Source organism: Microtus pennsylvanicus, chromosome 22 (assembly GCF_037038515.1).
Source record: "Microtus pennsylvanicus isolate mMicPen1 chromosome 22, mMicPen1.hap1, whole genome shotgun sequence".
NCBI classification, from domain to species: Eukaryota; Metazoa; Chordata; class Mammalia; order Rodentia; family Cricetidae; genus Microtus; species Microtus pennsylvanicus.
In genome coordinates, this window is record NC_134600.1 from 31164530 (window position 1) to 31178724 (window position 14195).

Here is a 14195-nt window from a genome sequence, read left to right on the forward strand (position 1 = left end):
AATTTCAAATATTTTCCCTGTGACATAGATGGAAAGAGACATTTGTTTACGTCAAGTTCTAAGAACTTCTCCTTTGTCCCATAGATACAGACCAGATGCACCTATAAATATTAATGAAAATCTGCCTGTTGGAACAAAGTTGGCCAAGTTCACGGCAACAGACAGAGATATAGAGGATGCTGTACATTATGAATTTATAGGTACACAGAAAGCCTTTGCTATAGATGAAGGTATAATAATTTTTATGACTAACCATTTCAGAAAGCATGCTATACATTATTTTATTCGTTAAACTAAGCTCCGAAGTCATTATAGCCGGATGGAATAATATTCAAAATATGTAGGAAAGCACTTAGCATATTTTTATGACAGAAACGGTAATCCCTCCTTCCTTGTTAGAAGTATTCTCTGTGTCATTCTGCCCTGCAGACTTTTTGCCCATTCAGATATGTGAGTTTGGGCTGGAAACGTATTTAACGACCTTTCTCTGAGAAACCAATTTTCCCATGGAAAACAGAATGTTAGCTATCATAAATGGAATATCCATTTTATGTCATCCATTCTTGTAACTACATTACATGCATAAAAGTCACTGAGTTTTTCCTGTATCAGTCTCCATCTGAAATGGAGTCCTGGGAGGAGCTTTTCTTTCTACCTCCTATCACCATGGAAGAGATCAGAGGCAGGGCCTTGTAGATGCCCTCTCACTGAGCTGCTCAAATCCCCAGCCTAAACACATACAATGAAGTTTTGTGTGGTGGATAAACTTGAGTTCAGGCTGTCAGTCTGATAGTTTTGACTCTAAATGGATCTCGGGATACACAGGATAAACTTGAGTTCAGGCTGTGAGTCAGACACTTCGGACTGTAAATGTTTCTCAGATATACAGCGGTTTCTGTGTCTCTGACAATTTAGGCATGAGGTTAGAACGTGGAGGAAAGAAATATTTCTCTTCATTTTAGGAGGAAACATACTGATCCACACACAAACATCATACAATTAAACATGCACTTCTCACCGTTATCAATGCAAAGATTCCCGTGGAGTGTAGAATGGATAGGAAGGTGGCCTATTGAAGGGATGCAAGAGGGGCAAAGCAGAGCCTATGTAGAGAGACGGAGCATGTGCAATGGCTGGGTTCTTCTTTCTGGGATGTGCCTCATAAAAAATGGAAAGTGGGAAATTTGGAGGAAACATACGTCAATGAACTAAAAATCGACAGTATCAGGATGAACTTAACTTTTTAATACATGTATTTAGGAAACTCGAGAGGTAAATGGATTTATTTCTTTTTACCACCCAGGCTGACTAAAGAGACGTGACAAGGAATGCTTCTAAACTATGTATTTTAAAACTATTTTAAAATTAAAACATTGAGAAAATCAGTGAAGTATGTTGGAGAATACCTCGGTTTGGGAAAGGCAAATTCCAGTCAGAGTAAACTTTTAGGTCATGCACTTAACCTCTTTTTGTTCAGAAGTTTCACAAACTTCTAATTATTTACAAATACAGTCACCATAAAAATAACCACAATGGAGAGAGGGATGATAGGATCGTATTATAAAATTCCCGAAAAAGTCAGTAAAAAACAAACATGGCTAATACTTGAACTTCCTTCAAGAAAATAGACATTGATTAGATTATAATCATCTATTCTTCTGGCACCTATTATGTAAGATCAAAAAGTAGCATATTTAGGAAAACTGAAAACACAAAATGTGAACTCCAAAGCTTACACACAGTATCTGGGGAGAGGACTTAGTGATTCAAAGGATTTGCTCGTCTTACAGAGGTTCCGCTTTAGCGGCCACACGGGCTGACTAACAGCCATCTACAAGGGGACTCAATGTCCTCTTCTGGCCTTCCCGGACACTTACACGTACATGCTCTTTACCCCTACCTCCCCTCTCTACAACTTCACATAATTATAAACAAACAAATAAGTCCTTTAAAATGTTGGTATCTGGAAAAACAATGACTCCACAGAGAAGCTGTCGTGAGAAAGAGTAAGGGATAAAGAGGTCATCCTGCTGGAGATTTACCAGCACCATAGAGACCTACATCAGTTCTTTACACACCTATAGTTTGTAAATCAGCATCTACCCTTAAAGCTTGCACGCGCTGCAGTACAGATGTAACACAAGTATTTAGGAAGTTAATTCCCACCTGAAACACCCTTTTTGCTTTGTGTTGTTGTTTGCTTTCCCAACACCACCCTCTCCAGAACCCCCCGTTTTCTTCCTGCCACTCTCCCACATTCATTCTAAGCTTCACTGTTTCCCACTGAAGCTGCCATGATGTCCCGTTAGACATCCCATGTAGTACAGGTGGCTTCTATTTCTGTCATACATTCAACAGTTATTTCTCACAATTGTGACTTGTTTGTGACTTCGTTAGGTCGGCAGCTGACCTTTATTTTATCCCTAAGGGTACTCTATTCATGTCATGACTTTAATGCGCATCTCCTTTATCTCATGGATGGCAAACACATCCATATGCCTACCTTTCAGACTTGGGAGATGTCACTTTGGCCTACCCCTTAGACTATGAAGATGAAACAACCCCGAAATCTTGGGTATTGTATGTTAGAGTTTATGACAGTGAGAGAACACATTCAACAACTGGGACACTCACAGTGATTCTGCAGGATATCAATGACAACCCTCCACGGTGCTCACAGGACATTTACGTGTAAGTTATGTCACTGATTGTTGGGTCTTCGTGTATTTGTAGAGAGAAGACATAGCACAAATGAGTGAGGGCCATCAGTTATCCTAGAAGAGAGGCAGGAGCCTCTCCTTCTTTTCTTACTTTCTCCTCTCATGTGGCACAGCTTGTGCTTTTAACTGCTTAGACAAGTTGACTTGCTTCATTTGTTGACACAAAGGTAAAAATCAATACTGAAATTCTCCAAAATCTAGAATGTCTAGAAAGCCAACATGATTCCAGAGATGGAATGTATGCAGAAAACCCATGGGAAAATTAGGAATGTGTATTTAAAGTGTTTAAACAGCAAGTAAAGAATAAAGCCAACTATTCACAATGAAAGGCAAATAGTCTTATGGGCTAAAGAGTGAACACTCCTGACTCCTGGAAATTTTGACTTTGAGTGCACAAACAATGTTTTCATACTTTGCGATGGGGTTATGGTAGCCTTCCCTTGAATAATTTGTCTCTCCCTTTAAGAAGACCTTCAGTATTAATAATGCAGACATGTCTTGATCACTTACAAGTAATAGGACACAGTACCAGCCTCCACATAAAATGAATAGGTCTGCTCTGTGGAGTTGTAAAAGTCAATGCTTGTGGTCTGACAGATGTGAGTTACTGATCGTTCCTGGAGGCCTGGGATAGTGGCAGGGGAGAAACAGAGGTTCTGGGAGGCTAATACACAATACAGTGACTATAGATAACACCCTGTGTTTTGCCACAACTTAAAAAGTACAGCTTGGAAGTCTACACTCTAAACCTGAGGAGGATTAAACTGTCATTGTTCAGTATATTTCCTCTTCTTAAATTTTCTGTTCAGAAATCTTGTATAAGAGCAATGCTATTTCCCCCGGTCTCATCATAAATGCTAAATCATGTCTTGGGCAATTTTTCATGGATACTATAAAATACTTATTGTCAAAATGGCTTTTTAAATTATAAGCACAGCATTTCAAATGATGCATTATATTAAATTTAATCATCTGCCTAAATCAAATTCAATGTATAACACTTTTTTTTTTGGTCTCATTGCAGAATTGAACTTCCTGAGAACATCCCAGTGGACACCACGTTAGTGTCCCTACCTTGTACAGATCGGGATGGAACTATTCCCAACAACAACATATCTTATCATTTGATTAAAGACACATTTTCAAATAGAACCTTTACTCTTACAAACAGTGAATTGAAAGTAAGTATCATAACCTCACTCTCCGACTGTGGCCCTGTGATTAACCTGAGATAGAAAGAAATGTGTTTTTATTATTATAAAATTGTTAAATGAATTGCAGTAGTTCAAATAGCTGATGGCAGAATCTGTTCCTGGGTTTTCAACTGAACCTTAAACTGCCGAAAGCCTAGCTTGCTTCAGGATGAGTGCTGGAATGCAGTTTTCATCACCAGTGCTGGACTCAGAAGGTTTTTAATTTTTTAGAACAATAGTTTTAGGTTAAATATTGTGTATTCATTTGGAATGTGCTAAAATACCTTTGATAAATAAGTTAAATATGTTTTTAGCAGAGACTATGAATAGAACAGAGATGCCCATTTTGTTTTTGTATACTGTAGCATGCAGCAGCTCAAATATTTTCACTAATTAGGTGTGTGTGTGTGGAGAAAAACAGATAGATATATGAGTGTGTGTGTGTGTGTGTGTGTGTATGTGTGTGTGTTTTATTTCCAATACATTTTGAAGTATAAGTCAGGCTAAATATAGTTACATGCATACATTTTAAAAGTAGACTAGGCATAATAAGGTTAGGCATTGTGCTCAACAATAATTAAATACAGCTCATCAGAACAACGGCTCATGAACAGCCCGATGTTCTCTGCAGGAGTAAGATGGAAGTAACTTGCGTGTTTTCAACTTGTTTTGATATGGATTCCATTGCATTGACCATTCAGGATACATTTCGTGCAAACTCCTATTGTTCTTGTGCCTTCATGTGCTGTGAATGAATTGCAGAGAATCACATTCATCATCTTAAATCAGAAGTCTTTCAGTTTTGAGATTTGTACAGTGCATCCACCCGTCCCTTTCTCTGCCTCCATTGCATGTATTTGTGTACAGTTTAAAAGTTTCTGGAGACGTTTCTCCTATGTATCCATTTCTGACATTTCTGCCCTTTGTCATATTCACACGTTTCTCCTTGGATTTTCTCAACATTTCTTGTCTGTCACTCTGTGGCACTAGTTAAACATTTCAAATGTCCTTAGTTAGACAGTGAAAGAGCACATTACAATATCAAATGAGTGTCTGGAACTTCTCTACTACTGGTTAGATATCTATTAATTTTTGACCGAATTCATGATGGAGAAAACTGTAGGCGTTTGTGGGGTATTGCAACACATTTCTTCCAAAAGTCTCATACCTGGAAATGTGGATGTGATCACAATATGAAAATAGATCTTGGTAATCTAAGACTTTCTATAAGTTGGTAATGCTAGAAATATACGATATCAATATTCTTGAAAATATGAAAATGATGGAAATGTTTACAATTCTTTGAAATATTTCTGATCAAGGAATTCTAATGGGGATACAAAATATATGAACAAACAACCAAATTATTGTTTTGAGTTCTTTCTAATTTTTTTCTAATTTCCTGAAAACAATCATATACAATTTATAGGAGTAAAGCCATTCAATCAAATACAAGCTAAACCTACTGATTGATTACACAATTCTTCTATTCTTTAATTTTTTGCCTGTTGGTGTATAATTGGAATAGGAACAATAGTTCTTTCCTCAAAGGGTAATAAGGTTTCAAAGGTTATTAAAATGCCTGAATTCTTATCCTTCTCCAAGGAAGGGAAGAGAAACCAGTTAAAGAAAATGGTACAAATTTAATATTTAATGAATTAAATATAATTATGGAAATATAGAAAGAAAACATACATAGATTTCCAACAATACTCAACTCTTAAACAAGAAGATCATAATTTACATATAAAGTGTTTAAAAGTAAAACTAAAATCGATGAGCTATCAGATAACCAAAAAATGGTATGTATGTTACAGAAAAACGGAAGACAGCTTTAATAGTTATTCAAAACTAAGCCTAAGAGCACTCTCTAAAAATTTATATGAAAATAATAAATATGGTTTTAGTAGGAGCCAGCAGGGTCAAGGATACCAGGAAAACACAGCACACAGAATCAACTAAGGGGCTCACAGAGAGGGAAGAGGCAACCATGAGGCCTACATGGCTCTGCCCTTGGTCTTCTGCATATCTGCTGGGATTGGTTAGCTTGGGGTTCTTGTGGGACTTCTAAGGCAAATGGAAGAAGAACGGTTCTGGGAAAGAGGAGAGGTGGGTGTGGGGGACGGGTGAGAGGGAAGGAAGTGGAGACTGCAGTCAGGATGTATTTTGTGAAAGAAGAAGAAAGAAAAAGAAAAATTTATACAATATATTTTGATCAAATTGCTTCCTTTCTTCTAACTCTCCCCATATCCTCCCCCTCCCTATTCACCCAATTTCAGTCTTTTTCTTTCTCACCAAAAATCAAACAAAACAAAGTAAAAACAAACAAAAAAATAAAAATTTTATCAAAGAAACAATAAGGCAGAAACAAAAAAAAACAAATTAAAAAAAAAACAACAACCCTACCCCCAAACAAAGCAACAAACAAAAAAGAAACAAAAAGCTTCCCCTACACACCCAAAAAAAGCCACAGGTGAGGTCTGTTTTGTGTAGGCCAAGGATTCCAATACCATGGCTCTGTCCTGGAGTACAATTGATAAATGCAGCGATATCCCATAATTTTCCCCCTTCCCAGTACATATCAATTGCAAACAACTTTTTAGTTAGCATGGAACTTTGTATCTACGTCCCGTTCTCAACGCTGGGATTTCGTGTGGACCCTTACTCGCTATCTCAACTCTGGTTATTTGGATTCAAACCACATGTCTACAGTTTAAAAGCCACATCCACACACAAGAGAAATATTCATTATTTGTCTTTGGGTGTCTTCTGGGTTGCCTCATTCACAATGATTGTTTTTAGTTCAATGTATTTATCTTCAAATTTCATAATTTAATTTTTTAGTAGGTGAATAATATCCTATAGTATAAATGTACAACATTTTTATTATCTATCTTCATTCTTTGGACATTTAGGCTGTTTGCAATTTCTGACTGTTGTGATGAGGGCAGCAATGAGCATGAGTTAGCAAGTGTCTTTGTAGGAGGATGTACAGTCCTTTGAATACATGCCCGAGAGTGGCAGGATCTTGTAGTAGAGCAATTTACAGTGTTTTAAAGAGCTTCTACCCTTGTACAATTCTGCATTCCCACCAGCAATGACTAAGTGCTATCCTGGGCTTGCAACCATCTCAATGTGTTCTGTTGCTAGTTTTATTGATTCTGGCCATGCTGACCAAGGGAAGATAAAATTACAAAGTAGTTCTAATTTGCATTACCATTATAGCCAAAAATGCTGAACATTTTGAAAATCTGTCTCAGCTGTTTGTGGTTCATCTTTTGAGAATTTTCTGTTTAGTTCTTTAACACACTTTTAATTGAATAAATTCCTTGATGTACAGGTTTTAAATTCTTCATATATTCCAGAAACTAACCCTCTCTCAGATGTACAATTGGTAAAGATTTATTTCTGCTCTATAGGTTGCCACAAGTCTTGAATGATGGTGCCTTTGCTATATATAAGTCTTTGCATTTTAAATAAAGATTTTAATAATTGGTCTTTTTTTCTTTTTCTTTCTTTCTTTCTTTCTTTCTTTCTTTCTTTCTTTCTTTCTTTTTTGTTTTTTGTTTTTTCGAGACAGGGTTTCTCTGTAGCTTTGGTGCCTGTCCCAGAACTAGCTCTTGTAGACCAGGCTGGCCTCGAACTCCCAGAGATCCACCTGCCTCTGCCTCCCGAGTGCTGAGATTAAAGGCGTGCGCCACCACCGCCCGGCTATTTCTTTCTTTATATATATATATTTTGTTTTTCTAACTACTTACTGGATTTTGGAGACAAGATTCCCCTGTAGCTTTGGAGCCTGTCCCGGAACTCACTCTGTAGACTAGGCTGCCCTTGAACTCACAGAGATCCACCTGCCTCTGCCCCCCACCCCCAAAGGGCTTGGATTTTAAAGATGTCTGCCACCACTGCCCAACCCTTTTAACTAATTAATTAATTAACTTTCTGTCCCAGCTAAAGTTTCACCTCCCTCCTCTCCTCCTAGTCCCCCACCCTACTCCCTTCAGTTTTTACCTCCAATCCATTCCTCCATTTCTGCTTAGGAAAGGGCAGGGCTCCCTTGAGTATCAATAAACTGAGGCATATCAGGTTGCAGTAAGACTAAGTACTTTGGACTGGAGAGACAGCTTGGCAGTTAAGTGCACTGGCAAATCTCCCAGAGAAGTGGAGTTCAATTCCCAGCAATCACTCAAAACCATCTGTAGTGGGGTTTGATGCCCTATATTGGCACAATAATAGAATAATGTAGTCAGAGGCTGTTCAGTCATTCCCAGCCACTTGGACCTAAAATAATTACATAGAAACTACATCATTTAAAGCACTGCTTGGCCTATTAGCTTATGCATTCTTCTAGCCAGCTCTTATATCTTAAATTAACCCAATTCCATTATTTTATATTAAACCATGAGGCTTGTGGTTTACCGGTAAAGTTCCCAGGCTTCTGTCTCCTTTGGTGGTGACTATATGGCTTCTCACTGACTCTGGCTACTTTCTCCCAGCATTCAGTTTAGTTTTCCCACCTAGCTCTAATCTGCCCTATCACAGGGCAAAGCTGATTCTTTATTCATTAACCAATAAAAACAACACATATAGAGAAGGACTTCCCACATCAGAGTAATCATATACATTAAATAAATAAATAAGCTACAAAAGATAGCTTCTCGTATTAAATGTCAAATATTAAAGGTACACCTTTAAAAGCAGGTCTAAGCACCTCCCCATGTATTAAAGCTGGGCAACAATACTCAGGAGGAGGAGGAGGAAGTTCCCAAAAGCCAGTAAAAGTGACAGAGACAAAGCTACAGAAAAATCCGGTCTCAAAAACCAAAACCAACCAACCAACCAAAAACCAACCAAACAACAACAACAAAACAAACCCAGAGTCAGAGACAGCCCCTGTGCCCACTTTTAGGAGTACCACAAAAAGTCCAAGCACATATGTTCAACTGTCACATATGTTTAGAGGACCTAGGTCAGTCCCATGCAGGCTCCCTGGTTGTCCGTTCAGTCTCTGTGAGCCCCTATGAGCCAAAGTGAGTTGGTTCTGTGAGTGTTTTTGTGGTGTCCTTGACTCTTCTGTCTTCTACAATCCTTTCTGGCCCTCTTCTGCATGATTCTCCGAGCTCCACCTAATGTTTGACTGTAGATCTGTATCTTTCTCCATCAGTTTCTGGATGAAGAATCTGAAAACAATTGAATTAGGCATCAATCTATGCTTAAAGCAAAATATTCTTAGACATCATTACAGTGACATTGTTTTCCCCCAGTCATGTTTGGTTCTAGCCTAGGTCTCTGGCCATTCAGCTTATGGATCATGGTGCTCCAGGCAGTGTCGGGTGTGGGCTTACTCTCCTGGCATGGGTTTTAGGCTAGAGTGGTCATTGGTTGGCCACTCCCTCAATCTCTAGGTCACCCATACCCCAGCATATCCCATCACAGGACAGTCTAAAGGTCAACGATGATGTGGCTAGGTTGGTTTCCCACTCCCCCCACTTGAAATCTTGCCTGGTTAAGGGAGATGGCCATTCAGGCTATGTTTCTGCTATTGCTAGGAATATTAGCTGGGATGATCCTTGTGGATTCATCATTTTGTTATACCATGTTTTTACCTAACTTCCCCTCCCCTTCCATTAAGCTCTTTGAGTCCTCTTCCCCTTCATACACCTTCCAACCTGATTGCTCATGTTTCCATCCCCACCTGCGTGTGCATAAAAATATCTTCTATTTCCCATTCCCAGGGAAATCTGAGCTTCCTGTCATGAGCCCTTCTTTTCATCTAGCTTCTCTGGGTATGTGGATTGTAGCACAGTTAACTTTTATTTTGCAGCTAATATCCACTTATGTTTGAGTACATACCTTGTTTGTCTTTCTCGGTTTGTGTTACCTCACTCAGATTGATTTTTTCTAGTTCCAACCATTTGCTTTTAAACTCCCTGGTGGCATTGTAATTTTATTTATTTATTTATTTTGTTTTTGAGACAAGGTTTCTCTGTAGCTTTGGTGCCTGTGCTGGAACTAGCTCTTGTAGACCAGGCTGGATTCGAACTCACAAAGACCTGCCTGCCTCTGCCTCCCCAGTGCTGAGATTAAAGGCGTGCGCCACCATAGTGTCATTGTTTTTAACAGCTGAGTAATACTCCATTGCAAAATGTGCCACATTTTCTTTATCCATTCCTCAGTTGAGGGACATCTAGGTTGTTTCCAGGTTTGGGCTATTACAAATAAATCTGCTATAAACATAGTTAAGCAAGTGTCTTTGTGACATGATTAAGCATTCTCTGGGTATAAATCCAAGAGTGGTATAGCTGGGTCTTGTGGTCCCAGTTATCAGAGAAACAGTTGCATTTTCTTCCAAAGCAGTTGTACAAGTATGTACTTCCATCAGCAATGGAAAAGTGTTCCTCTTGCATCACATCCTCTCCAGCAGGAGCTGACATTTGTGTTTTTGATCTTAGCCATTCAGACAGCAGTAAGATGGAATCTCAGAGTCATTTTGTGTAGCATTCGTGCTACTAAGTGTAATACGGTTCTGTGGCACCTGTACTACGTGTACTATGGTACTACACCTGTAGGTAGCTAATACCTGTTTAGGGATGGTTAGTGAGCTGGGAAAGGGGCTGGAGATTTAAACATGTACACACACAGACAGAGACAGAGGGACACAGGTCATCCTTGAGTGCTCCAAGAATGCCCCCTTTATTGTGTTTCAGGGAAGCTTATATAGGGATCCTTAATTGATGGCCATGACCTAGCCAAACCCACCAGAAACCACTCCACTGCCATCAGGAACTCCTGAGGGTCTCGTGCTCAGAGCAGCTGCAAACACAGGAAAACAAGCTGTTTTGCTCAGAGCAGCTGCATGCATAATAAGTTGTTTACAAGAAATTCAGGGTCTGGGGTTCCACAGCTCCCAATAAATTTTGATTTGTATTCCCCTGGTAGCTAAGGATGTTGAACATCTCCTTAAGTTTTTCTCAGTCAGTTGATATTCTTCTGTTGGGAATTCTTTGTTTAGATTTGTACTCCATTGTTTAATTGGATTGTTTTAGTTTGATGATATCTAGTTTCTTGAGTTCTTTGTATATTTTGGAAATCAGTCCTCTCTTGGATGTGAAGTTTGTGAAGGGTTTTACTCATTCCATAGGCTGCCATTTTGTTCTATTGGTGGTGTCCTTTGCCTTACAGAAACTTTGCAGTTTCATGAGGTCCCAATTACTAAGTTGTGTCCTTAGTGCCTGTACTATTTGTGTCCTGTTCAGAAAGTTGTTTAGTAACAAAAGCCACATAGTATTGGCATTAAAAAGCAGACAGTGCACCAGTGGAATCTAATTGAAGACCCAGATGTAAATTCACACATTATGGACAACTGATTTTCAAAAAGAAGTCAAAATTATGCAATAGAAATAAGGAAGCAACTTCAACAAATGGTGCTGGTTTAACTGGAGGTAGCATTTAAAGAACACAAAGCGATCCATATCTCACGGTACACAAAATTCAAGTCCAAGTGAATCAAAGATTGCACAATAAATCCAAATAGACTGAACCTCATAGAAGACAAAGTGTGAAATAGCCTTGAGCACCCTGGCCCAGGAAATGATTTTTCTCTCAATTTTACATTTTTTCAAGATGTAAAGAAATGATTTTGTAGTTTGGAGGAAAATAAAAATTCTATTCTTTACTTCTTGTCATTCAGGAATATTGAAATCTCAAACTTTGAATCTGAGAGTCATAATTCTCTAATGGCCTTCAGTGTTATTGCTGTCACACATAGGATTTCTATAATGTTTGTACTAGCCTTGGTTATTTTCTTACAGTATCTATAATTCCTTCCCGTGTTCATTTTATTTTTTACTTTTTGTATGATAAAACACAACTAGGCTTACCAGAGGAAATAATTTTAGTGGAGCATGACCATTACAAATTAATTGAGTTATTGATGCTACTGCCTTTGATGTTACTTATTTTACCTGCCCTTATCTACTTAGAACACAGACTATAAAATTTTAACAGGGGCTTAGTTCAGATGCCACCTAATATCTTCATTAATTTCTAAAGAAACTCCTTCTCTTCCAGTTGGTTAATGTTCATAGCTCTTTATTTTTGTAAGTCTTGGAAAATTGTGGAATCTTTAAAAAGCAATGTATTTCCATGCCAACTAATCACTTGAATGCTACACACAATTTTCCAGAATAATTAATGTTTATTGTTAGGAAAAATAGCTAATATCGATACGGCTATGGCATGGAAAGGACCTCAGATAAGCTGGAGATGCCAGCAGCAATCACGCGCTTTCCTTATGCTCTCGGAAAGTCTCAGATGAAGTCCAGGCTGTGAGCACTGTGAGGATTATATGATTGCACAAGATATGTGGATGGAAGACTTTTAGATTGCTTTGCCTGTGTATTTACCGTTATTAAACATTCTGATGACATTCTGTCTGCCCTGTGCACCCATCCTAGGAGAGTAAAGCTATAGGACAAAAATATGGCATGCTCAGACCCCTTAGGAGAGTCATCCTCAAGTTTTGTATTGGCTTGGTTTTGATGTTCTTAATTTAGTCTTGTTTTTTGAGATATTATCCTTGTTAATTCTAATCAGGATTTAACTCGTTTTTAGAAAAAAGGACATAAATTTATTGTAATGTCATTGCAAATATCTTAAATGCACAACTGTAATTTCACATGTCTCTTAACTTAATATCAGTTAAGTTCCAATTTAACCATTTCTAAATTGAACATTTCATAAATTGAAAATCCATTTTCTGTAAGTGATGGTTCATCATATTTCAGCACCGTGGTGTGCTGCAGAAAAGTACAATTTTTCTCATGATGCCATGGCCAATGGAGGGCTAGGTGCACTCTACTGAGCAGCTTTGTAGAGATAGCTAGCCAGGAACCATTCAAACTTTCCTGTGGAAGCCAGTGTCTAAGCGCATCCTTGAACACCTGAACTTTTCTTGGTTGCACTGCAACTGTGAAGTAACTGATGATCTCAACAAGATTATTGTTAACAAATGACTGCGTTCGCCTTCAGTATTTTTCCTGTTTGTTTCTTTTTGAAACAATACCAATTTAAAAATGCTCGCCCGAATAAAGTATTTGCCTAAAATAAAGTTGACTGAATAGAATAAAAGTACATTCATTATAATTAATTACGTATGTTTTAAATTTTTTGTTATGGTTACTTTTTAAGCTAAAATTACATACATGGCTTGCCCTTGTAGCTCATAGGATATTCAACTAGACTGTAGTATTGTACTGTACACTTTTATTTAATGGTTTACTATCTTCTCTCTGGATCCATAATTGGCCAAATTGCCATGTACTCAAAACAAAACTGAAGGCATGTTATTTTTCATTTGCAGATTGGACCTACACATCTAGATTATGATAATACCATTTTTGCAGGAATGGACTTTAAATATACATTGTTTGTAAGAGTCTCTGATGAAGGAATTCCCGTGCTCTCAAGTAAGAAATTGTAACTTCAATATCTTAAAATAGTTTGAATTAAATAAGATACATAGCATCTTAAATATTAGTTCTTAGATTTTTATAGTTAAAATGCTCTAACCATATGTTATAATAATGCATTAAATAGTTATCAGTAAATTAGCTTACTTAGCCCATGTATATTACTATTTAAAAACTGAAAGCCAAGATAAAACTAGAATTAATTTGAGATAATGCTTCCCAAATGTTAAATACAGAACTTTGCAGCCACTTAAAAACTATTTAATATAATCTCCCTATAATATTTGCATGTTTAAAATATTGAGCAAGGAATCAGTTTATTCTACATTGTATAATATTACAAATTTGTCAATAAAGTACTTTTTAGTTTTCAGTATTCTATAACTAAAAGTAAATAATTTACTAATAAAACATAAATATGTTTGTGAAATCTACACATATAATATATAGTATATGTTTGCTTTGAAGAAAAAAATAAGAATTATTGAAGAGGACATATCATCGCTCTGTTTACTCACATGAACTTTTTCTCCATAGCAATCATTAGAATCATATTAAGAGTGAACCGTATAAATGAATTCAATCCTATTGGGACTATGACGTCATTCACCTTCAGTGTATTTGAAAATAGCCCAATTGATACACTAGTTGGAAAAATTACATATACAGATGAAGACTGGCCATTTAACAATGTACAATATACCATGGTTGGAGGCAACTTTGGAATACCACCCAAATTTTACATTGAACCAGATACAGGTAATTGTAAAAGCAATGATATTAGTTAATAACAAAAAGGAGAATAGGTTTTT

At 37.4% G+C, this 14195-nt stretch overlaps 1 protein-coding gene across 1 annotated transcript in view; it reads left to right on the forward strand.

Annotated features, from left to right (window-relative positions):
• LOC142839845 (cadherin-related family member 4-like) overlaps positions 1 to 14195 on the forward strand; it is an 85192-nt gene that overhangs the window by 31822 nt on the left and 39175 nt on the right. The window contains exons 11-15 of the mRNA XM_075956214.1: positions 85 to 230; positions 2511 to 2691; positions 3745 to 3901; positions 13275 to 13380; positions 13921 to 14142. Coding sequence (XP_075812329.1) covers positions 85 to 230; positions 2511 to 2691; positions 3745 to 3901; positions 13275 to 13380; positions 13921 to 14142 — 812 coding nt within the window. The remainder of the gene's footprint in view (positions 1 to 84; positions 231 to 2510; positions 2692 to 3744; positions 3902 to 13274; positions 13381 to 13920; positions 14143 to 14195) is intronic.